Below are 24,733 nucleotides of genomic sequence, written 5' to 3'. Positions count from 1 at the left end.
ATAAAAAATGCAGTAAGACGCTACGTTAGCGGACGGCTTCCGCATAATTCTTGATACCAACGCATCCTTGATATCAATATCGAAATCCCCTCTAATCCACCCTCATTTTTCCATGAATTTTTAATTCTTTTATTCACAAATAATGGCGCCCATGCTATCTATGTATACAGGGTGTCCAGCCACCACGGGGAAATATTTTAATGGGGGATTCTAGAGGTCAAAATAAGATGAAAATCAAGAATACCAATTTGTCGATGGAAGCTTCGTTAAAAGGTTATTAACAATTAAATTTAAAAATTTCAAATCGTTCTGGAAAAATCAGTTTCAGTTGCGGAGATTAATTACAATCATTTTTTGTCATTACATATACCCTCGAAATCCTATCAACTTTCGAGAAAAAAAATCGGGTGGGTGATGAAATTTTTCGACGAAAAAAAAAAATTTCAAATCGTTTTGGAAAAATTATTTTCTATTGCGGGGGTCAATTATAATCATTTTTGGTGAATAGACATATCCCCGAAATCCTACCCACTTTCTAAAGAAAAATTCGAGAATGTGTAAAATTTTTCGACCGGGAAAAAAAATTTCAAATCGTTATAAAAAAAATATTTTTAGTTGCAGGAGTCGATTATAAGCATTTTTAGTGAATAGACATACCCCCAAAATCCTGCGCATTTTCGAGAAAAAAATTCGGTACGAGCGGAACTTTAAACGTTAATAACTTTTTAACGAAGCCTCCATCAACAAATTGGTATTCTTGATTTTCGTCTTATTTTGGCCTCTAGAATCCCTCATTAAAATTTTTCCCTGGCGTGGCCGAACACCCTGTATACTAGCGTAAAGCTAACACTTATTTATCCAAGGTGTTTGTATGTTGATGCTCTGATCAAGATATCCAGTTTCTTCTCTTATCATTTAACCTTCTATTTTTAGAACGACGAGTTTGTTCTACAAAACATACAATGACTACTTTCCGTACCGGTTTCCCCAAGCGTCTACCACCGAAACAGAAACTATCGATTACCGCAACTTTCAATTTTTTTAAACAATTTTTAGATTCAGGAAATCTGATGATATTTGTTAATTTCTCGTCTACGATCGCGAACTGTACGCGATGCTTTAGGATTTTTCGCTCCATTCTCGCGGAATTTTTCGATAATCGTACGTATGATTCATCGATACTCGATCTTCTCTGGCCGTTTCGACGAAAATCGGCTTCACGAGCACACTCGCGTAGCAAACAATAGATAGCAAGCTTGATCGAATTTGTTATCTAAAGGTTTTCCGCCATAATCATAATAAGAGTTCATCGGAGCGACAACATTATACGGCGCCGTGTCCACGCACACGTACGCACGCGTGCTCCATCGATCGATTTTCCTCTTCGCGTATGCACGTACATACGTCGCTTGAGGTAGATTAGGCTCTGGGTTGGGTCATGCGAAAGGGGAGCGTAACCTTCTGAACGGTAAATTGACATTCAGGAACCTGTTGTTTCGTTGTTCGTTCGCCTACGTTTTATCGGTTAGGAGCGACGAGCTTGATAAGCGCCGGGATACGTTCATTCCTCGCATACTTAACGCTACGTTTACGGACATTGCACATATTTTTATCGGGGCTCGTTACGTTTACGGTCACGTTAAAACACGGTGTTCCTTTCGATCAGACCTCTTTACCAAATTTTTCATCGAATACTTTGTTTTTCTTTTATAAATCTTTCGGGGGGAAAAAGTTAAAGTAACTGTAATCAGTGTCTTGTTCAGATAATTTCGTGTATTCGTAAAAGTTTGGTCGAGAATCCCGTATCGCGTCACGCGACTGCAGATTGATAATCCGCCGGTTTCCACGGAGGCATTCGAACGCAACGTCTATTTTAGGCAGTGTTTGTCGGCCTAATTTTACCAGGAATGAATTATCAACGACGATTAAAGCGCCGATGGATTTTCTATTTCGTGGAGTCACGCGACCCAGATTCGCTGACTCAAACGAGCCCCGCCGCGATTTTTATCCCGCGATGACTCCGACATATATTTTCTCTTTTACTGGTCAATAACGTTTCGCCGATTATAAAACGCGACACGTAACGCCGCTCTGGAATAAAAGAGGAGAAAAGAAAACAAATTGGCGCGAACCGCGCGTCTCGAATTCGCATGGTCGGATCACGGTTTGTTGTTTACCGGCTTCGACGTCTGCGTGCTAAATATAACGCGCGATAATTCTGATATTTATATCATTACGAAGGTTTCGCTTACGGCGCTTCGCGAACTCTGTCGCTTAATTCGCGCGCGCGTCAAGATTACGAATCATTAGTTACGCCATTAGAGCACCGATTTAAACCTCTCTCATTTCGCTGAACATCCGCGTTTAATACCTTAACGCTCACATTTTTGCCAAAAACTTATCGTTTTATGTCGATCGTTAACTTTCTGAGGCGACTGTACGCTACGCGTAAATATTCTATGAATCCATACAGATTTGAACTGGAAAAAATACGTCATGGGGCATTTAACGAACGCCCATTGTTTCGTTCGTTAAATCAAGTGTATCGAGTTTCGCGCGTATTGGAATTTTCAATTTTCCAGCGATGCCGCGCGAAAAGTTGCGCGCGCAGTTGGTTGCCAGTTCGCCCCGTTGTTTGCAACGTTGCCGTGTTTTAAGCGGGAGCGTGTGTATGCCGCCAACGGTCAAAGTGCCTTAGCCGTGCACGCGTACGTTCGATGCACGTTCGAATCTTTCGAGCGAACTGCGCATTCGAGTCTGATTCCCGCAGTGCCTCGTGAAAATACGGCTGAGCTGTACGCGGCTCGTCTTTGCTCGGTAAACAAGACAAGTTCCAAGGCCCGAGGCCGATATTATCGCGCTCGGTAGTAGAGCAGCCGTCGTAGTTGCCTACGTGATCGTTGTCCCGCCTATAAAAGGGTCGCGCCTCTCTAGCGTCGGTGTCTGTCTCTCGTGGCAATTTCGTGTGCGAGCATCGTTTCGTTTTCTACACGCGAACGTAATAAATTTCGATACTTTCCGATTCTATCCATCGACCGCCGTGTGGCAGGGGTTCGAGTTCACCGATTCGCGCGCCTCTATAAACATCGCGAAAAGTGAGGTTAAGTAACCGGCGCGCGCTAGAACTATATCGTCGACAGGTGACAGTGAACGGTTACGTTTCGCCGAGCCGACATTTCCGTTGGGTGGAGGACCCCCGTCCCACCAGGACGTCGGATTTCGTGAATAAACAGAAAGGGGCGAGGATGTGGCTAAAGGTGCTCAGACAAAATATAACGCACCTGGCCCGCAGGGCGAAAGGTAAGATGTCGCGTTTGGTTTTCTTTTTCTCTTGAAATCGATGCGTGCAAGAGAAACGAGCGTGAAACGTCTTGTTATTGCAACGAAGAGAGGGGCTATTTATAGCCGCGCGTTACTGGAACTTGGGCTTTAACGCGACGATGTCTCTCCTCCGATAGCTTTGCACGTAAACGCGCTTAGTCGTTCCGTCGTCGCGATACGTGTGGAATTGTGTCGTTTAAAGTACGGTTTCTACGCGTGGCCGTAGGCACGGGCAATTCTAGGCTCGAATTAGGCTGCATCTAAATTTAAGCTCGTCTCGCGTTTCGCGGTCTTTCGGAGAAGAGAATTGTGGAATGCAGAGCGACGACGGCGTGTGTGTGTGTGCTGTTGCAGCTGCGTGACTCACGCAGCTGCTTCGGCAGAACGTATATCCGGCTTTTGCATTGTTTCAAGTTTGTTAACCTCAAGGAAAAAAATCGCGTAAATGCGGATGCTTCGTATTTAGGTTCTGCGTCTACTTTGCGCCGCGTGAAACTTCGGCGTCCTGCTTTGAATTTCAAGTATGCACTTGGGACAGGGGGGGAAAAAAGGGAGTCACCGTATATATCGTCGTTGCATTTCAATACGTTCGCGTGCTAATTATTTGAATAACAATGCGGCGCGATAATGGTGCTTGCACGTAATCATTAGCGATTTGACGTATAAAATTTAATAATCCCATCAAATAGAAGGCATTTCCGTATCAGGACGCGTTCTGTGGAACGTGACGACAGTCATGTCAGCATTCTCGTTTCTTACGACCTTGGTTACAACACATGAGGCGTATGTTTTTTTTTGGGCATTCTTTTCAACCAGTTATCGACGTAAGGCTAATTTTGACACATTTTAATACGTATAATTATTAACTAGTCTATATGTTTCCTATTCTAAGTTGCATCCTCCTCGAATACATTATCAACAACAAATTTTTATCGAGTACCTGTACAAGATATACTTTCTTTCGATAACTTGTTAAATTTTAAGTATAGCTTCGATTAATCTAGTTTAATAAATACTAAAAGTAAGATTCTTCGTCGTCAATATTAGTACGTATAATCGGGTGTTTATCACCGTCCAAATCCTGCTGTACCTCTTTACTACTTGCGTTAAACAAATTAATCTCCGTGATAGGTTATCTTGTTTTTAACATAGTGTGTCTTTTTACATACGAAGAAACGGATTTTCAGTATGAGAGAACGGTCGAAAACGTTGATTTCACATATCAGCCGATAATTACACTCGTCAACAATGTCCGTAACTTGTGCATAGTCTCGTGATCTGCTTATCGACGTTAGATTTTTATACCGACGAGTAAACTTGCAACGCAGTTCGCGAACGCGCAGCATTCCGGGCATGTCGATGTCTCTTGAGGGAGATGAACGCTGGAACGGACCGTTTCGCTTCCGTTTCTAATTCTAGAGAAAGTTAGGAGTCGTCGATACTTTTGGTCGTTCGCGACCGACGCGTTTTTGCGTCGTGAGTGCCGTAAAATTTAATCGAATAAAAAATTTTAGATTCATTCCCTCTTCGAAACGTCGAGTTGCAAAATCCGTTAATAGGTTATAATTCTGAATAAATTTACAAATGGAACGTAAATGAGGAAGTTTATGAATTGATCTACAACTGCTATTCGTCGTATGCGAACAAAATTTGCTACGACGCATCTTTGCCGATTAGGGCCGGTTCGACGCAATCTGACAGCGAACGAACGACGACATCACTTTCCTCTCCGCAGCACGCCCGGATAGACGAAGGAACGAGGAACGCAAGGGGGGACGTGCGTGGCTCGTGATAGCCGTGGGACTCTATACATAGAACACGATATTGCACACAATGGCGTAGACGCGTAAAAAATACAGACGGACACGGCTCTTCACGCTCTTTTTTCTTAATTCAACGGTTCTCGCGTCCCTGCTGGCGACGGTTCGTTCCTCGATGTAATGGGATGCAAATGGACAATTTATTTCAAGAGTCGTCTATGGTCGTTGACGGTCCACTTTCCTCGTTTCTCCGTCTGACCTTCCGCTACGGCGGAGACAGTCTCGACTAGTTGGTTTTACCAAGCTCATTATGTCCCCTTCGCTAATTGTTGATCACTGAACACCTGCAGTCACAGTGTATCTTTCTACGTATGTTTAAGAACTAATTCGGGTCACGAACGATTAATTTTAGCGCTTACGAGATATTACGAATGATCGTATGATAAACATAGGTTATATCGTGTCCTTTTACCTATGTTACGTTTCTCGTTCCGAATTCCCACGTACGCGACATACCGTGCGACGTACAAAGGACGAATTTTCATGAAATACTAGTCAAAATAAACGTCCTCAACCGTAAGATAAACTGTCGAGTGAAACTTCTGTGAAGTTTTTGGCCATGATTGCGCGAAGATTTGCTCGGTGCGCGACAACAAAGGACGCGGCGCCGAGTCTTCAGACGTAAAAGCGCGAAGCACTTTAATGTTACTAATGAATGGCGCCTCGCAAGACGGAATAGAGTATTTACAGTGTTACCAGGCGTGACGCAGGATATTAGTAATGGTTTCTTTGCGACAAGTTGCACGTCGTATTGTTTAAGCGTTATTTTCGTTGCACCGAGGCTATTGCGTTTTCTACGCATCGGGGGTTTTTTTTATTTTTTTTTTTTTTTTCAAAATAACAAATTGCAGACGCGCAGTTTAATTACAAGAAGTGTGCAGCGCAGATAAGAACAAGATATTCGACGATGTCTCGTTCTTATCGACTAATAAAAATCTTCGTTACACACGAAACCGGTCTTATCTTCCCGGTCCACCCACTTAAGTAGCTTCGTGCATTGCTCGTTACGCGAAGTAATTGAGAGTGATTAACAGTCGTGATTAAGGTACAGCGACTGTAATCGTGGTAATTGAACGATGTATTTTTGTTTGCTCGTGAATGTATTTTATTCCGTTCCTGCGTTTTGACATTGTTCGAAACGCGATCGAAAAAGAAAACGCGCTGTCTTCTTGGAAATCCTTCGAAACGCGTTTAATTTTACGGATCGTCTGGATTAATGGGGTAATTATTTATTTATCCTCGCAATTAATAGTACAGAAATAACACATCTGACGCGCTCACTGCAACAATACAGGGTGTTCGGACAATCCTGGGAAAAATTTTAATGGGGGATTCTAGAGGCCAAAATAAGACGAAAATAAAGAATACCAATTTGTTGATAGAGGCTTCGTTAAAAAGTTATTAACAAAATTATTAATAAAATTTGTCCACCTACACGAATTTTTTTCTCACAAGTGCGTAGGATTTTGGGGGTATATTTATTTACCAAAAATGCTTGTAATTGACCCCCGCAACTAAAAATAATTTTTCCAAGACGATTCAAAATTCTTTTTTTTCACCCAAAACTTTCAGCACTTACTCGAATTTTTTTCTCGAAAATGCGCAAGATTTCGAAGGTATGTGTGTTTGCCAAAAATGATTGTAATTGACCCCCACAACCGAAAATAATTTTTCCAAAACGATTTGAAATTTTTTTCCCCCGTCAAAAAATTTCACACCTTCTAGAATTTTTTTCTAGAAAGTGGGTAGGATTTCGGGGGTATGTGTAATGACCAAAAATGATTGTAATTGACCCCTGCAACCAAATATAATTTTTCCAAAACGATTTGAAATTTTTTAATTTAATTGTTAATAACTTTTTAAGGAAGCCTCAGTCAAGAAATTGTTATTCTTGATCTTCGTCTTATTTTAGCCTCTAGAATCCTCCATTAAAATTTTTCCCAGGGGTGGTCGAACAATCTGTATATTCGAGGTTAAAATTTGCTTTCATTGTTGCTCCGCGCGTTATGATAGTTATATTAACTGTTTTTCTAAGAAAATTTCTTTTTTAAAAATTTGGGAAGAACTGTGACATAATCGTTTCTGTTAACTAAATTCTCTTGACTCTGGTAAAAAAATTTGACACTAGTCAAACGGTCGTAGTTCTTATACAATCTTAATCTATTTAAATCACGTTTTTATTAAATCTTTTGCAACGTAAATAAGTATATACTTTGGACAACAAAAATATGCAACAACGTAGCTTCCTTGCCTTCGTTCTTTCTTGTTTACTTCACTCTACTTTGTAAGCCTTTATAATTAGATACGATGAGGTGTGATATAAAGGTGTTTGTTAGCCTGAACGTGTTTGTTAGTACAAAAAAAAAAGAATTAACAAAGGACTGATCTGGATAATAATTTTTCCTTCGACGATCAATGAATATGTTCTCCCATCTTTAATGCGCTACTCGAAAATTGTATCTGGATAATAATTGTGCCAATCTCTGGCTGTGTTTACAGCTCGAAAACGTTAAACTTATTGTTTCCCAACAGAGCGGTATCAATGTTTATTTTCTTATCAGACGATTCGCGTATTCGTTTTCGCGATACTAACTTTCCACGAGCGTACGCAGTTCAAAGTTCGTTTCACCCGTTCGAAGGACTGGCGACGCAGAAAACGGTCGCACGAAATTGCGCACGTAGCATCTTAGCGCTCGACAAGGACACGAAATCCTTGGGACCACTTGTCCTAGCCAGTTCAGAAAAATATTCCGTCGTTCTCTTTGTCTCGCTTTTCGTGGATGCCCCCAGCAAAAGGAACCCCCCTCTTCTCCGGATGATTAATGTTTCGTTAAAACGTAGTTTGCTGTTTTTCTTTTCTCTCGCGAGAAATTTTTTTTATCGAACTCTCGATAATTTCTAAATCTTCGATGTTTCATCACTTCGACATTATTATTTACATTAAATTCTGACAGTGATTGATCGTTATCGTCGAAGAATTTTTGATTGGAAAAGGGGTTAGGTTTCTACGCATCGGCCATGTTGGTGACAGTCGGTAAATGAAAAAATATTCTGCCACTGTTTCTGATCGCGGTATCCGTTAACGAAAGAACCAGGCGCGATTGTTTGCGAAAGACAGTTTTATATTTCTGGATGACACGTCCTTCCGAGAAAGACAATTTTCCTGCGAGAGTTTCCTTCGTCGAGATCGCGAAAGTTTCAAGGAAGAGTTCGAAAGTTCGTCGCGGAAAAATTTTGTCTCCGACCGTGGAACAGTACGTCGCGATAACCGTATCGTTCGTATCTGGAAACATTTCCTTGGACACTCGTTTTTTTATCAACGTGGGCGATTCAAAGAAAGGTTGACGGACTGTAGATACAGGTGCAGCTGTACTTCAATTCCAGCCGATTGGTCGTCGATAATGACGGAATTGTAAATAATCGCATCTCAAAGTGCAGCCGATAATTTGACGAATTTACAGCGATTCCAGAACACAGAAATAATCAGCGACCGTTTTCAGTCGAGATATCGTTCAAATAACGTATCAAATTTGTTTACCCATATAGGTTTTTTTCTGTTATTCTTAATATTTCCACGTTATACAAAGTGTTCGGCCACCCCTGGGAAAAATTTTAATGGGGGATTCTAGAGGCCAAAATAAGACGAAAATCAAGAATACCAATTTGTTGATGGAGGCTTCGTTAAAAAGTTATTAATAATTAAAGTTCCGCCCGTACTGAATTTTTTTCTCGAAAATGCGCAGGATTTCGGGGGTATGTCTGTTCACCGAAAATGATTGTAATTGACCCCCGCAACCAAAAATAATTTTTTTAGAACGATTCGAAATTTTTTAATTTTCTCGAAAAATTTGTCCACCTTTCTGAATTTTTTTCTCGAAAGTGGGTAGAATTTCGATGGTATGACTCATGACTAAAAATGATCGTAATTGACCCCTGCAACTGAAAATAATTTTTCCAGAACGATTTGAAATTTTTTTTTTTCGTCGAAAAATTTAGGCACCCAATTAGATTTTCGGTAAGGAATTTTTTTCTCGAAAGTGCGTAGGATTTTTGGGGTATGTGTAATGACCAAAAATGATTGTAATTGACCCTCATAAGCGAAAATAATTTTTCCAGAACGATTTGAAATTTAAAAATTTAATTGTTAATAACTTTTTAACGAAGCCTCCATCAACAAATTGGTATTCTTGATTTTCGACTTATTTTGGCCTCTAGAACCTCTCATTAAAATTTTTCCCAGAGGTGGCCGAACACCCTGTATTTACAATTGGTTCTGTAGAGCCAACTAGCAAATGTAATCTATGTAATTTTGACGTGGGTGTGGAAACACTAACCACCGTATCCGCTAATACGCACAATTTGGGCGGTTCGGTATGCCGGTATATGTCAGAATCATGAGCGTTAGAGGTTAAGAGATCAACTGACTAAAATAGAATTTCGAGGGTCTCTAATACGCGCGACCAAGCCTGGTTTATTCCGTAGAATCACCCCCTAAATGTAATGACACGGTAATTATTGTTCAATTACGGTGTAATTATAACTGTATAACCTCAAACCGTGTGAAAACTATCCAATTATCGTGCGATCGCGTGAAATTTTATCGTAGAAAATGCGATCGTATTACCGAAAGAGACACCTGTCGAGAGATTTGCGAACCACTGTGTTCGAAGTTTCACGGAACGCGTTCCGGAACCGGGACACCATAGAGTCTCCGCAATTATTGCCGCTGAGAGGCAGTAAATTTCAATTTGGCTAATAATCATAGCCATCGACGTGGTTCGTGTATATAATAAATTTCAATTACGAGCGAGTTTCATTGGAATGGCTGAGGAGAGGTCGGGTTCCCCGGTTTCCTCGACGGGAGTCCGCCACGATGCTCCGCGAGAGAGATTTCTCTCTTTTACCGGGGGACACCGTCTCTCCTCGTCGTCCGGACTATTACGTTTCTCCGAAGAAATTGCTTGGTGCCTTAATAGAGGTTGCCGAGGAGGCCAGACCCCCGCGTTCCTCTCGTTTATTTTACTTATACAGAAGGCGGCACTGAAATCGCTATCAATCGTCGCGCGAAGTATTGATTTCCACGGAAACCAGTTACAAAACCGCGGTAATTCGAGCTCGGAAACCCGTATCTGTGTAATATCATTCGACGGATCGGCGACCCGCCTCTTTTACTTCTGCGTCATGAAATCAGACGGCGCGTCCGTCGTTTCCTTCCGTTGTTCATCGAGTCGCCTTTCGCCAATTACGGGGATCGCTGTCGGGTCTGTCGTTGTCGACTTCTTCTTGGCACTTTCTGGCTCTGCGGCGTGGAACGAAGATCGCCATGGGTCGAGCAAAGGTCGAAGAGCGAGACGGACCTTTGGGACATCGTTCCGACTGAAACTTTATACGCCCTCTTCGCGAAAACGTACCTAACCTAATCCAAACCTAACCAAGAAACTCGCTTTATACTGCAAATGATATAAATTCAACAAACGCTTCGACGCTGTTAAATATAAACTTTCCACGGAAATATATTTGCACTCGTAATGAAGATACAAGTGTACTTATAAATACATTATTCAAACGTATGCAAAGCGTTAAGTGAATATATGCGTGCACATGGTCGATGAATGCCATTTAGAAGCCGTGTAATCGTGTTCGTTCTACGAAAGATCACAATAAATCATAGCGTTCAATTAACCGTTGACGAATAAATTTTTCGTTACGAGGACACTTTCGAAAAATTACTTTTTTCCGGGGGTTTTTTTTCAATGCATTCGTAATCGTGAAAAAGTTTCGACAATGTGTCTTACTCGGTCCAAAGGAAGTCCGCGTTTGGTATGGTAATCGATCGCCGGTGCACAGTCACATGGGTCGCCTTCGGAAATTAAAATATGAATAGATTGTATTGAATGCATAATTTTACATTCCCGTATAGGCACGTTTGTTCGAGACACTCTTAGGCTCGTTGAAAATTGCAACTGATCGAAATAACGACCGAAGACATTTTTGACCTAACAATGAAATACAGGGTGTTCGACCAACCCTGGGAAAAATTTTAATGAGGGAATTTAGAGGCCAAAATAAGACGAAAATCAAGAATACCAATTTGTTAATGGAGGCTTCGTTAAAAAGTTATTAACGTTTAAAGTTCCGCCCATACTGAATTTTTTTCTCGAAAATGCGTAGGATTTCGGGGGTACGTCTATTCACCAAAAATGATTGTAATTGACCCCTACAGCTAACAATATTTTTTTCAGAACGATTTGAAATATTTTAATTTCGTCGAAAAATTTCACATCTTCTCGAATTCTTTTCTAGAAAGTGGCTAGGATTTCGGGGGTATGTCTATTCACCAAAAATGATTGTAATCGACCTTCGCAACTAAATATAATTTTTTTAGAACAATTAGAAATATTTTAATTTCGTCGAAAATTTTGTCCACCTTCCGGAATTTTTTTCTCGAAATTGCGTAGAATTTCGCGGGTACGTCTATTCACCAAAAATGATTGTAATTGACCTCCACAGCTAACAATATTTTTTTTAGAACGATTTGAAATATTTTAATTTCGTCGAAAAATTTCACATCTTCTCGAATTTTTTTCTAGAAAGTGGCTAGGATTTCGGGGGTATGTCTATTCACCAAAAATGATTGTAATCGACCTTCGCAACTAAATATAATTGTTTTAGAACAATTAGAAATATTTTAATTTCGTCGAAAATTTTGTCCACCTTCCGGAATTTTTTTCTCGAAACTGCGTAGGATTTCGCGGGTACGTCTATTCACCAAAAATAATTGTAATTGACCCCTGCAACGGAAAATAATTTTTTCGGAACGATTTGAAATTTTTGAATTTAATTGTTAATAACTTTTTAACGAAGCCTCCATCAAGAAATTGGTATTCTTGATTTTCGTCTTATTTTGGCCTCTAGAACCCCCCATTAAAATTTTTCCCATGGGTGGCCGAACACCCTGTATATCACAACCCAGATACTGCTTTTGGACACACCTTAAAAGCCATAAAGAACGAAAACGTACGCCGAATGTCTTGCAACGGAACTCGTTCGTAAAGATGGCCGCATTAAGAAACAGTATGCATCCTTGCCGCGAGAATTGAACGCTTCCCATTTACGGTATTTAACGGGTCGAACTATAACAGACATTGAATTATTTATGATCCATGTCGAGCCTCGTTCCTACGCGAGCTCTCGAAACTAGGATAGCGAGCGTCGGGTTTCGTGCACGCGACAAGAAATTTTCACCGACGTCGCTGCTTATCAGCCGTCTTAAAAAGAACGATCAATTTCTAACGCGGTTGGGATAAAAAAGAATTCGAGTACAGATAGCGGTATCGAGGTCGATCTCGAGCCACGGATAAAGCTAAATCTTCGGATAGACCCGGCATTGTTTTCTTGTTGGATATCGATCGGGCCCGGGGAATTAGCCGTTTCCTGTTCCTCTCGTGCCTCCAAGTAGAGCACAGCCACTCCGTTGTAAATCGATGGATTCGCGGTTTTACCAGGAGTCGTTCACCTTAAACTAGTTGCACGAATCGAATTCAAACGAACCGAATGAAAGGTACCCTGTACCACGAGTGCACGCGTTTCCTCGAGCCACGAATCAAATGTGTTTCCTAGCATCTGGCGACGCTAGATCCCGAAATCATTTTAACACTTGACTGCCATGTATGGGTGACAAGATTTACCATTATGATACTAGAAAAATTAATTCTCAAGTTAAGACTTCGAGGGAAATAAGTTTCAATAGAGTTTGTGAATTTTAACAAGGTCACGAAAATAAGTACCGAAACAAATTTTAGGTTATGTAGCTTGCAATGGTCTAAAATCAAAATTTTACTTGTGCAGAATATTATACGGTTTTGATCTGGCAGTGAACGTGTTAATAGAGTCGGGAGGGTTGGGAATAGTTACTTAAAAAGAAATTAAGAAGGGCATGAAATATATTTTTACGTAGAATGTGAATAATTTGATTCCGTCTAACCGAACAATTAGCGATATCGAAATAATTTCGGTTCCCTGCTGGAGCTCGAGTGGGATAGAAAAACACCCCGCTGGGTACAACCGCCGAATGTGTTTTTCGTTACGAGGGTTGCAACCCCCTTGCGACGTCCAAGGCTTTTTGTTCGTGCACCACCTGCGATATACTTTGCGGAAAATATACAGAGTGTTCGGTCACCCTTGGGAAACATTTTAATGGGGAATTCTAGAGGCCAAAATAAGACGAAAATCAAGGATACTAATTTGTTGATTGAGGCTTCGTTAAAAAGTTATTAACATTTAAAGTTCCGCCTGGATTGAATTTTTTTCTCGAAAATGCGCAGGATTTCTGGGGTATATGTAATGACCAAAAATTATTGTAATCGACTCCTGTAACTGAAAATAATTTTTTTAAAACGATTTGAAAAATTTTTTTTCCCCAAAAAAATTTCTATACCTACCTGAATTTTTTTCTCGAAAGTGGGTAGAATTTCGAGGGTGTGTCTATTCACCAAAAATAATCGTAATTAACCCCTGCAACTGAAAATAATTTTTCTAGGAGGATTTGAAATTTCTTAATTTCGCCAAAAAATTTGTCCACATTCTTGAATTTTTTTCTCGAAAGTGCATAGGAATTCGGGGGTATATCTATTGACCAAAACTGATTGTAATCGACCCCCGCAACTAAATATAATTTTTTCAGAACGATTAGAAATATTTTAATTTCGTCGAAAATTTTGTCTACCTTCTTGAATTTTTTTCTCGAAACTGTGTAGGAATTCGGGGGTACGTCTATTCACCAAAAATAATTGCAATTGACTCCCGCAAGTGAAAATAATTTTTCCGTGAATGATTTGAAATTTTTTAATTTATATCAAGAAATTGATATTCTCGATTTTCGTTTTATTTTGGTCTCTAGAGTCTCCCATTAAAATTTTTCCCAGGTGTGGCCGTACACCCTGTATAGCGACATCATAAAAACCGTAGAGAGCAAAGACGTTACCCTTGAATTTGGAGTGTCAGCTGGATCACTATTCCTGAACAGGAATCATCTGTTTAAATCTTTTTTTTTTGGTGTGTTAGTACTTTGACCCACATAATTCTGTCGTGTCTGGGGAATGTTTATATTTTAACCGTTTTATTGCAATCGAGTATAAATATTTATAACGTACAATATAAAAAGGAAAAAATATACGTAAAGGTTGACTACGTCGCGGTGAAAGGGCAAAGTTCAGCAACTCCTGCTTCATAACTTAATCTAATGATAGGGAAGGAGCTATTTATGGTCCATCGTGTCAACCATTTGCGGACGTGTCAGGACGCAACATTTATCGTTTACAACCCGCCATTTTATATGTGAAACAAACGAACTACGAATTAAAAAATTTAGTTTCCCTTTTCCTGTCCGACATTCGTTATTTCAAAATGTCCAATCGCGAAGGGCCATCCGAAATTCGCTCGACTTTACGTGAGATTTCCGTCGCAAGATTAAGCGTGGGCGGAGACGTTGTCACATGGTGTTTGTCTCCATCGTTCTCGCTGGTCTCGTGCCACTGCTTTCGTAGAAAGGGAGAGAGGGGGGAATATTAGCCTCGTCGACGTCAATAGGTAGAAACCGTTCTTGCTTCAGTCTGCTCCGACCAATCGAATCGTGCAGTCCATCGGTAGATTTTTCTCTCTCCGTTTCCCCATGATTTTCCCCTCTGTTGTTAATGCATCGAAAAATATTTTTTCACAGTCTCAACGTTTGAATTAGGAAGAGTAGCGAACGTCACGCTGCATGGATATATCTGACGAGCAGTTGACGACTCGCTATTGGTGGAACACGATTGTCGAATCGCACGATGCGTTTTGCATCGGGCGTGCACGGTTGGTGCCATTCAACGATACCTGCGAACATTATTGGTCCAATCGTACGGTTGTTCCGAGGACGTCCAGTCACAATGGATAGAAAGTCTCCCGCGTGTCCTATATTTGGCTCCGTCTGCTGCCAAGACGCATTAACTGCAGACGTACGGGGTGAATCAACTAGTGGCGGCCCACTGTTCGATTTTCTGTCGAGTCGGTCGTGCGTCCATCAGGAATCGAGTTTCTTTGCTATTTTTAGCGCTGGATTCGAAGCTGGCGAGTAAACAACGACGCACGTGTGGCTTTGTCCGATGCGCTTCCACGCGAAGGGACGTTTACAGATTGGTCACGGCTTCTAGACTTTGTATTTTGGAAAACAGAATTATTTCAACCAGAAAAAAAAATGTTTCTATTCTCGCAATTATGTATGTACACGTTTAACTGTACTTAATAACATAGTATTTGGCCGATTTCCACAATCGGCTTTCCAAGGAAACGTTCGCAAATTGGTTTTATTTAAACTCGTCGAGGTCACGAGGCTTGAGGTCGGTTTTCACGTGACGCGAAGTCGACGCTTTCCTCGTTGTAACGATTTTATTACGACAACTCACGGTTGATAAGATCTAATAGCTTTCGATGGCGCGTTTCGGTAAACAGTACGTCAACGTATGCAATTTTGGCAGTGCACAACGCTTTCAAGGAAACTGCACGACCAGAGTAGAATAAATAGAAAGTAGAAAACAAACATCGACGCAACGGGACAACGTTCAAGTTTTCGCGATGACAGATATCGCTGACAAGTTGCGACATTTAAAAGTCTTTTTTTAAGTTACGAATTTTAATTCTCGTCTCGCAAGATGATGCTTCAACGGTTGTTAAACTTTGACGATCCCGTGTGTCGATAGAAAGAAACATTTGAAGCGTGCTCGTGAACCCCACTTTGGCGCTGCTTTGATTTTCGTTTTAGAGATAAATTTGACCGCAGAAAGGGGATTGTGCGTGGCTGGACAGGCTTCTCCAGCAGGACTTGATCGAATTAGATTATCAAAAGACGCGTTTCGGTATCGATCATTTGCATGCCTCTGTCCTTGTTCACGCGTGGCTCTTTTCCCGGGACGCTTTACCGGTGACCCATTTAATCATACTCAGTCACTCGGATCGGCCCTTTCATCGACTTTTAGGAATATTCCGCGCGACACCGTGCCCTCACCTTTCACACCCTTATCGCATTATAAACCGCTTTTTGTTTCAACTTGGAACGATCGAACGTTGCATCGGCGGTAGAATGTCGCGTTCATTACATAATCCATCGGTTCATTCTATTATTGTCGCGTATTTGTTTATTGGTCTCGTACACGGTACAGCTGCACGTAGGAAAACAATGCGACATAATAAAGAAGAGACAAACGAGGCTCGACGAGAATACCGTTTAGAATTTTTGTTAATTTTCGCTAAGCGTTAAATCTTTATCGCGACGATGATCGAGGCTCGTTAAGGCGTTGCACTGCGCAGTGCGGTCGTTGCAGATCAACCGATCCCGACCGATCGTTTAACGTAACGAGTCTCGCCAGTCTTCGACTGCTGGTTACAGCAACAGAGACACGCTTCGTTCGCGATATTCGTCACGCGGAATTCCAATAATAACGCGTCGAGTTGTCGCGGGACACGCGATTACTCAACCTCGCGCATCAAGCACCGTTAACACGTCGAACCTGCAACGAATGCTAATTTTTCACGCGCCAGCTCGACACGCTATACAGGGTGTCCCTGAACTAGATGGTCTTCTTAAGGTGAGCGCGGTAAACAAAGTCCTGGGAACAATTTTCAAACGTTTAACGCGTTCACTGTCCGGTCTCTTAGCGGCGTATCTAAACACGTGATGCTATGACCCGTATACGGGTCATGGACAGTCGCTCAAAAAGTCCTCGTTAACGATCAATCATGGATTCCTTTAAGTTTTCCCCTGGTTTTTACTGGACTTTTATTGAAAAATAATCGAGAAAGAAGTGATTCGATGGCAATTCGCGCGGAAAAGGGAGAGAAGGGAAAGGGAATTCTTGAGATAAATTGCGGCACGATGTCGGTACGTCGGGACAGAGTTTCCCCAGAAATTCAATTTACGTGCGGTATCGCGCGCACGCACTTAGGTGCACGCACAATGTGAATCTATTAAGTGCAGGTCGAACCCATCGAATTATAGCACGCGACACCCACACAGCCATGAATAATGCATGGACCAATAGCGCGACGTGCTCGACCGGAAGCTTTTAACCTCGACGGAAATATATTCTGTGCATACCGGGTGACCCGACCGCGAAAGAAAATCTGCATAACGGTGAAATGAAATTAACTTCGCCGTACCTTTTGCATTTTTTTTTTCTCCTTCTTTCCTCCGTTCTCGTGAAGTTCAATTATTCTGAATTCGAGTCCGCGAGCGGTGGAAGTATCGCGGAACCGGAATATGCCCTCTCAAAGAGAAAGATCGATCGTTCCACTTGCGTCGTCGGCTCGTCTGGAGTGTCCTTAACGGGAATTTTCGTTTCGTCGGATCGGGATGCAGCGAGATCGGGACCGAGGTTATTTTCCCCGAAGAATGCCGACAGCTGGTTCGCGTTCGTCATCTCTGGTTATAAAACGACGCGCATATCGGATGCTTTCAAATATTTATCGAATCGATCGAGGCGCGCGTGCTTCGTCGATGATTTACTTCGTCATCGGGTTGGTCCCTATTTTTCGAACTAAATATACAGGGTGTTCGGCCAGCCATGGGAAAAATTTTAATGGGAGATTCTAGAGGCCAAAATAAGACAAAAATCAAGAATACTAATTTGTTGATGGAGGCTTTGTTAAAAAGTTATTAACAAATAAATTTAAAAATTTCAAATCGTTCTGGAAAAATTATTTTCGGTTGCGGGGGTCAATTACAATCATTTTTTGTCAATACACATACCCTCGAAATCCTAACCATTTTCGAGAAAAAAATTCCTTACCGAAAATATAATTTCAGGCCAGAAATGTCACTCGAAAATTTCTTGTGTATCTTTAAAACACCATAACTTCTGAACGAATTGGACAATTTTAATGTTTAAAAAGCCAAACGGCGCGTATTTTAGTGGAGAATATGTAGAAATCGCAAAAATATTCGAAAAGTTGATCCTTAACCTCGGAAAATAGGAAAAACCCAATAAAAATGGTCCAATTTTCAAATAGCCATAATTCCTATAATAGTGAATATATTTCAATGAAACTTTTTTCTGAAGTAGAGCCCATAGGTACCTACAAAAAAGTATTAAACAAATTTTCTGTAGGGTGTAAAACAAAATTACTAAAAATCAAGATCGAATTTTTAAGAAAAATCGACAGTAGTAGGTACCTAAATTTTTCGGCGAAAAAAAAATTTTCAAATCGTTCTGGAAAAACTATTTCTAGTTGCAGGGGTCAATTACAATAATTTTTGGTCATTACACATACCCCCGAAATCCTACCCACTTTCGAGAAAAAAATTCGAGAAAGTGCTTAAATTTTTGGGCGAAAAAAAAAATTTCAAATCGTTCTAAAAAAATTATATTTAGTTACGGGGGTCGATTATAATCAGTTTTGGTCAACAGATATACCCTCGAATTCCTACGCACTTTCGAGAAAAAAATTCATGTAGATGCTTAAATTTTTCAACGAAAAAAAAAAATTTCAAATCGTTCTGGAAAAATTATTTCTAGTTGCAGGGGTCAATTACAATAATTTTTGGTCATTACACATACCCCCAAAATCCAACGCACTTTCGAGAAAAAAATTCCTTACCGAAAATCTAATTAGGTGCCCAAAATTGACGAAAAAAAAAAATTTTCAAATCGTTCTGGAAAAATTATTTACGATTGCAGGGGTCAATTACAATCATTTTTGGTCATGAGTCATACCATCGAAATCCAACGCACTTTCGAGAAAAAAATTCGGGTAGATACTGAGATTTTTAGACGAAATTAAAAAATTTCTAATCATACTAAAAAAATTATATTTAGTTATAGGGGCCAATTACAAGCATTTTTGGTCAATAGACATACCCTCGAAATCCTACCCACTTTCGAGAAAAAAATTTGTGTAGATACTGAGATTTTTAGACGAAATTAAAAAATTTCTAATCATACTAAAAAAATTATATTTAGTTATAGGGGCCAATTACAAGCATTTTTGGTCAATAGACATACCCTCGAAATCGTAACCATTTTCGAGAAAAAAAATTCAGTACGGGCGGAACTTTAAACGTAAGTAACTTTTTAACGAAGCCTCCATCAACAAATTGGTATTCTTGATTTTCGTCTTATTTTGGCCTCTGAAATTCCGTATTAAAATGTTTCCCAGGTCGAACACCCTGTATACAAATATTCCACGGATATTCGTTCTTACAAATTTTCCTTGATTAGACGAAGATTGTCCCGTAAGTGTGGGCTCTGTAAATCCGTCAAATTCCCGTAAATCCGGTGTTAACAAACTCCAGTGTGACCTCTGACCCTAGGCTTCGCACCTGACCTCGGTCTACGACTCGTAACACGCTATTCATTCCGATTACGGTGGAAGCCCATTTATCAGAATTACTGTCGTCACAGTGGCTGGTCTACCGGAACATGTTGTCGAGCTGTTATGTACGCGAATCCAATGAACAGTAGTGGAAAGGATAGAGTCTCTTATTAACCGAATTATCCAGTTGTTCGAACCGGTTCGAATAAATGGAATTCCGCCGTATCGAAACATCGTATCGAATTCTTCGGTTAAGGTATTACTTTGAAACTTTGCACCGTCGTTTCTACACGTCCTACCGAGTTACATAAATTTTTTCATAGAAAAATACGCGGTCGTTTTAAAGATATACGCCGCCTTGCGTAACCCGTCGTAAGAAAAATGTGCGCGCGAGACATGTACGCGTAATAGTTTAAATTTCCGTGGATTATTCAACGAGTAACGACGCGACTCGCTCTCTTCCATCTTTTATTTTTACCTGTGGCCTTCGCGATTCCGTATCCCTCGCCCGCGAATCCAAGGTGAATGCGTCGCTCTCAGATTTTACGCTTACCCGCTCGCTTCTCCCCGTCCGTGTTCCTGTGTTACGTTAGTCACTCGTGAACAACGACCGTCTTCCGGCAATATCTCGTCACGGTTTCGTCATTTATCGCTCCAGCGCCATCGTTCCTTCTTCCGAGTTCGCGTCCGTACGCCCTAAAAATATGAAAACGAATAAAATTGTTAGATTCAGTTTGTGAAATTTATCTTTTCTCATCTGCATCCTGTATAAACATAAATAGATGGGAACATGAGATAAAATAAAATACATGAGCTATTCTAGAGGCCAAAATAAGACGAAAATCAAGAATACCAATTTGTTGATGGAGGCTTCGTTAAGAAGTTATTGAAACATTTTCGGCCACATGGTATATTTTCAATAAAGAATTTTTTTCTCGAAAGTGCGTAGGATTTCGATGTTATGTCTATTGACCAAAAATGATTATAATTAACCCCTGCAATAAAAAATAATTTTTCCCGAACGATTTGAAATTTTTTTTTTTCGTCGAAAAATTTAAGCGTCTACATGAATTTTTTTCTCGGAAGTGCGTAGGAATTCGAGGGTATATCTGTTGACCAAAACTGATTATAATCGATCCCCGTAACTAAATATAATTTTTTTAGAACGATTTGAAATTTTTTTTTTCCCCCAAAAATTTAAGCACTTTCTCGAATTTTTTTCTCGAAAGTGGATAGGATTTCAGGGGTATGTGTATTGACCAAAAATTATTGTAATTGACCCCTGCAACTAGAAATAATTTTTCCAGAACGATTTGAAAATTTTTTTTTTCGTCGAAAAATTTAGGCACCTACTACTGTCGATTTTTCTTAAAAATTCGATCTTGATTTTTACTAATTTCGTTTTACACCCTACAGAAAATTTGTTTAATACTTTTTTGTAGGTACCTATGGGCTCTACTTCAGAAAAAAGTTTCATTGAAATATATTCACTATTATAGGAATTATGGCTATTTGAAAATTGGACCATTTTTATTGGGTTTTTCCTATTTTCCGAGGTTAAGGATCAACTTTTCGAATATTTTTGCGATTTCTACATATTCTCCACTAAAATACGCGCCGTTTGGCTTTTTGAACATTAAAATCATCCAATCCGTTCAGAAGTTATGGTGTTTTAAAGATACGCAAGAAATTTTCGAATGACATTTCTGGCCTGAAATTATATTTTCGGTAAGGAATTTTTTTCTCGAAAATGGTTAGGATTTCGAGGGTATGTGTATTGACAAAAAATGATTGTAATTGACCCTCGCAACCGAAAATAATTTTTCCCGAACGATTTGAAATTTTTTTTTTTCATCGAAAAATTTCAGCATTTAGCTGAATTTTTTTTCGGAAGGGAGTAAGATATCGGGGGTAGATTTATGCACCAAAAATGATTGTAATTGACCGTTGCAACTAAAAATAATTTTTCCAGAAGGATTCGAAATTTTTTAATTTCGTTGAAAAATTTGTCCACCTTTTGGAATTTTTTTCTCGAAAGTGGGTAGAATTTCGAGGGTACATGTATTGACCAAAAATGATTGTAATTGACCCCCTCAATCGAAAATAATTTTTCCAGAACGATTTGAAACTTTTTAATTTCGCCGAAAAAATTTCTAGTCGGTATGGAACTTTAAACGTTAATAACTTTTTAACGAAGCCTCCATTAACGAATTAGTATTCTTAATTTTCGTCTTATTTTGGCCTTTAGAATCTCCCATTAAAATTTTGCCCAGGGCTGACCGAACACCCTGTATATTACTGTAATCGATGGGACGTTTCCAGTTTATTTGAATAAACGAGGAAAATGAATAATCTTACGCGGTTGTTTTATAGGGAAATAATCTTACGATCATAAGTCAACGTCTACGAGAGTCTAAAAATAGCCTTTCCGTTCTTTCGACAAAGTTCTTCAGGGACGGGAGGCGCTTCCGGTAGCGGCCGATTCGTTCCCAGGGTCTGCAAGGCCACGCGATTCGCATCACCGGCCTCAGTTCCTTTTATTTTCCTCTCTTTTTCTTTTTTTTACTTCTGTCGAGACTATTCGTAATTCCTCCTTGACGACGACGGATCAACATCCTTCCGAGATCGCGCGGGAGTTCGCGAAACACCGACGAAAACCGAGATTTCGTATCATCGTGAGAAAGCGGGGCTCCGCGATCCGCAACTTCTCCTATGCAAATAATTTCAGCGCGGCGAAGTTGGCCGTATTCTTCGTTGCAGCGCGATTTGCATGTCTCCCACGTCGCTGCACGCTGCCTGTTTTCGCGTCACGCCGCGAAACAGATTAAACTTAATTGATAACGGCTGGCGGGTTTCGAAATCGCTCGAACGGTTACGGTCCGTTGGAAAAGTCTCGACGACGGATCACCGAAACGCGAACACATCTGCGTTTTATCTCGTCCATCTACCTACGTACAATGGGGTCTCGACTATCCTTGTCTGTCTGTCGTCCATAAATTGTAATATACAGGGTGCTCCACGGGGTACCGTGTAAACTTTGCCAGCGTGTGCTCCTCGGTTGAACGTAAGATGAAAAAACACATAAACAGTGGTTCCTATAAATACTTCATTAAACTTCCAGCACGCTGGAAAATTTCGCGAGTTTTCCCCGATCTTATTCGTGTTCTTTGTCGAGAAACTGGCCATCCCGTGACCGCGTGTGACGCGTGGGTTGGCTCGTTCGACGTTACCCAAAGATTTCGGTGACGTCGTAATCGTTGAAAACGATTCGACGTGTCCGGCACGTCGAACTAGTACCACCGATTACCAGCGTGTGCACATCTCGTCGAAGACGAGCTAATTGCGTCGCAGTTAATTACGCCTCTCCTTCGTTACGTACACGTTTATCGTGCACCAGTCGACCCGCTCAAAGCAACGCCTTTCATCGACGTCGGTATTATTAACCCTGCTAATAGTTTCCCAGCGAAGGGAGGTAAGCGGCGTCCGTCGTTCGTTTCTCTTTTCTCCGCCCGTATTAATCGGGCCGTTGGTCGCGTTTCAATGCCTCTCTTTGCGTTTAATTTTGGACCGTACAATAGAATTCGTTCCCGCTTCCGGAAGGGCGACCAGCGCCTCGATCAATTCAGGGGAAACGCCGTTGAAAACCTTTCGCGTTCGGTGCTCGTTTCGCGAACTTTGTTCGTCGATCGGTTATCGGAAAGGAACGCACAAAAGAGGAAAAATTGATACGCCACGTTCGATACGATCGAGAAAAGAGGCAACCGTTCGAAAGTTACGAGCATTATGCAAGCTTTTAACCCTTTGACATCCGAAATATTTTATTGTTTGAACACGTTCACTGTCCGGGTCTCTAAACTGCGTATTTAAAAGCGTGGCGCTGTGACCCGTATACGGATCATGGACAGTGAACGTGTTGACGTAATATTTTATTATTTTAACACGTTCACTGTCCGGTCTCTTAACGGCGTATCCAAAAGTATGGTGATATGACCTGTATACGGGTCATAGGACAGTGAACGTGTTGACGTAGTATTTTATTATTTTAACACGTTCACTGTCCAGTCTCTAAACTGCGTATTTAAAAGCGTGGCGCTGTGACCCGTATACGGGTCATGGACAGTGAACGTGTTGACGTAGTATTTTATTATTTTAACACGCTCACTGTCCGGTCTCTTAACGGCGTATCCAAAAGTATGGTGATATGACCTGTATACGGGTCATAGGACAGTGAACGTGTTGACGTAGTATTTTATTATTTTAACACGCTCACTGTCCAGTCTCTTAACGGCGTATCCAAAAGCGTGGCGCTGTGACCCGTATACGGATCATGGACAGTGAACGTGTTGACGTAGTATTTTATTATTTTAACACGCTCACTGTCCGGTCTCTTAACGGCGTATCCAAAAGTATGGTGATATGACCTGTATACGGGTCATAGGGCAGTGAACGTGTTGACGTAGTATTTTATTATTTTAACACGCTCACTGTCCAGTCTCTTAACGGCGTATCCAAAAGCGTGGCACTGTGACCCGTATACGGATCATGGACAGTGAACGTGTTGACGTAGTTACGTTTTGTTAAAATTAACAATTTTGGTTCGGCTGCTAAAATGGTCGAGCGTTTTGTAAAACTGGTTTGTCGGTTGGTCGCGAAAAAAGACGTAAACTTTTTCTCCGTTATCGTCGGTTATCGGCGTTACGGTTTTCTTTCACCGACCATTATGCGAAAAGTTGCGTTTATCTGACGTCGGGGGATTAACCGTTTGATCGATCACCGTCCACGGCGAATATTCAAGCTCGATTACCAACGCAGTCAACAGTTCCGTATAATTCGATTTCACTTTTGGAAATCGTCGATTTCGTACGAAATTTATGGCCGTTTTCACCGTGGATTAAATCCCGTCGATTGGACGAACCACGAAGAGCGCAAAGATTGGCATATAGTCGTCTTTCTCCTGTCGGAACTGATATAATTTTCAAGTTAAAATCGATAACATTGATCGAACGATCAGTAGCTTCGAATCTCTGTACGCAGATAATAATTTTTTCGAACGAATGCAGTAATTAGTTCTATTTCGATGATGCATCGAGTATTAGTCATTTTGAAATGACTACCTATCGTTTTTTTTTTCTTCTTAGAACCAAGAATCATCTATTTGTTATGAATCAGGTATTTATGACCTAAATGATGTATTCGGCCTTCTGGCATATATCGACAGTTATTCGTCTTCTTGGTTTATAAACGATACGTTC

General features: G+C 40.7%; 1 protein-coding gene across 4 annotated transcripts in view; it reads left to right on the top strand.

Moving 5' to 3' along the window:
- Tow (target of wingless) overlaps positions 1-24,733 on the top strand; it is an 86,788-nt gene that overhangs the window by 45,464 nt on the left and 16,591 nt on the right. The window contains exon 1 of one of the 4 annotated variants that reach the window (XM_076770959.1): positions 2,778-3,300. The exons of the other annotated variants lie outside the window; for them this stretch is intronic. Within the exon in view, the coding sequence (XP_076627074.1) occupies positions 3,246-3,300 (55 nt within the window). The 5' untranslated portion in view covers positions 2,778-3,245. Of the gene's footprint in view, positions 1-2,777; positions 3,301-24,733 lie in introns of those variants that run through there. 4 annotated transcript variants of the gene reach the window in all.

Source organism: Colletes latitarsis, chromosome 8, assembly GCF_051014445.1.
Source record: "Colletes latitarsis isolate SP2378_abdomen chromosome 8, iyColLati1, whole genome shotgun sequence".
NCBI classification, from domain to species: domain Eukaryota; kingdom Metazoa; phylum Arthropoda; class Insecta; order Hymenoptera; family Colletidae; genus Colletes; species Colletes latitarsis.
This window is presented reverse-complemented; position numbering and strand designations above follow the sequence as displayed.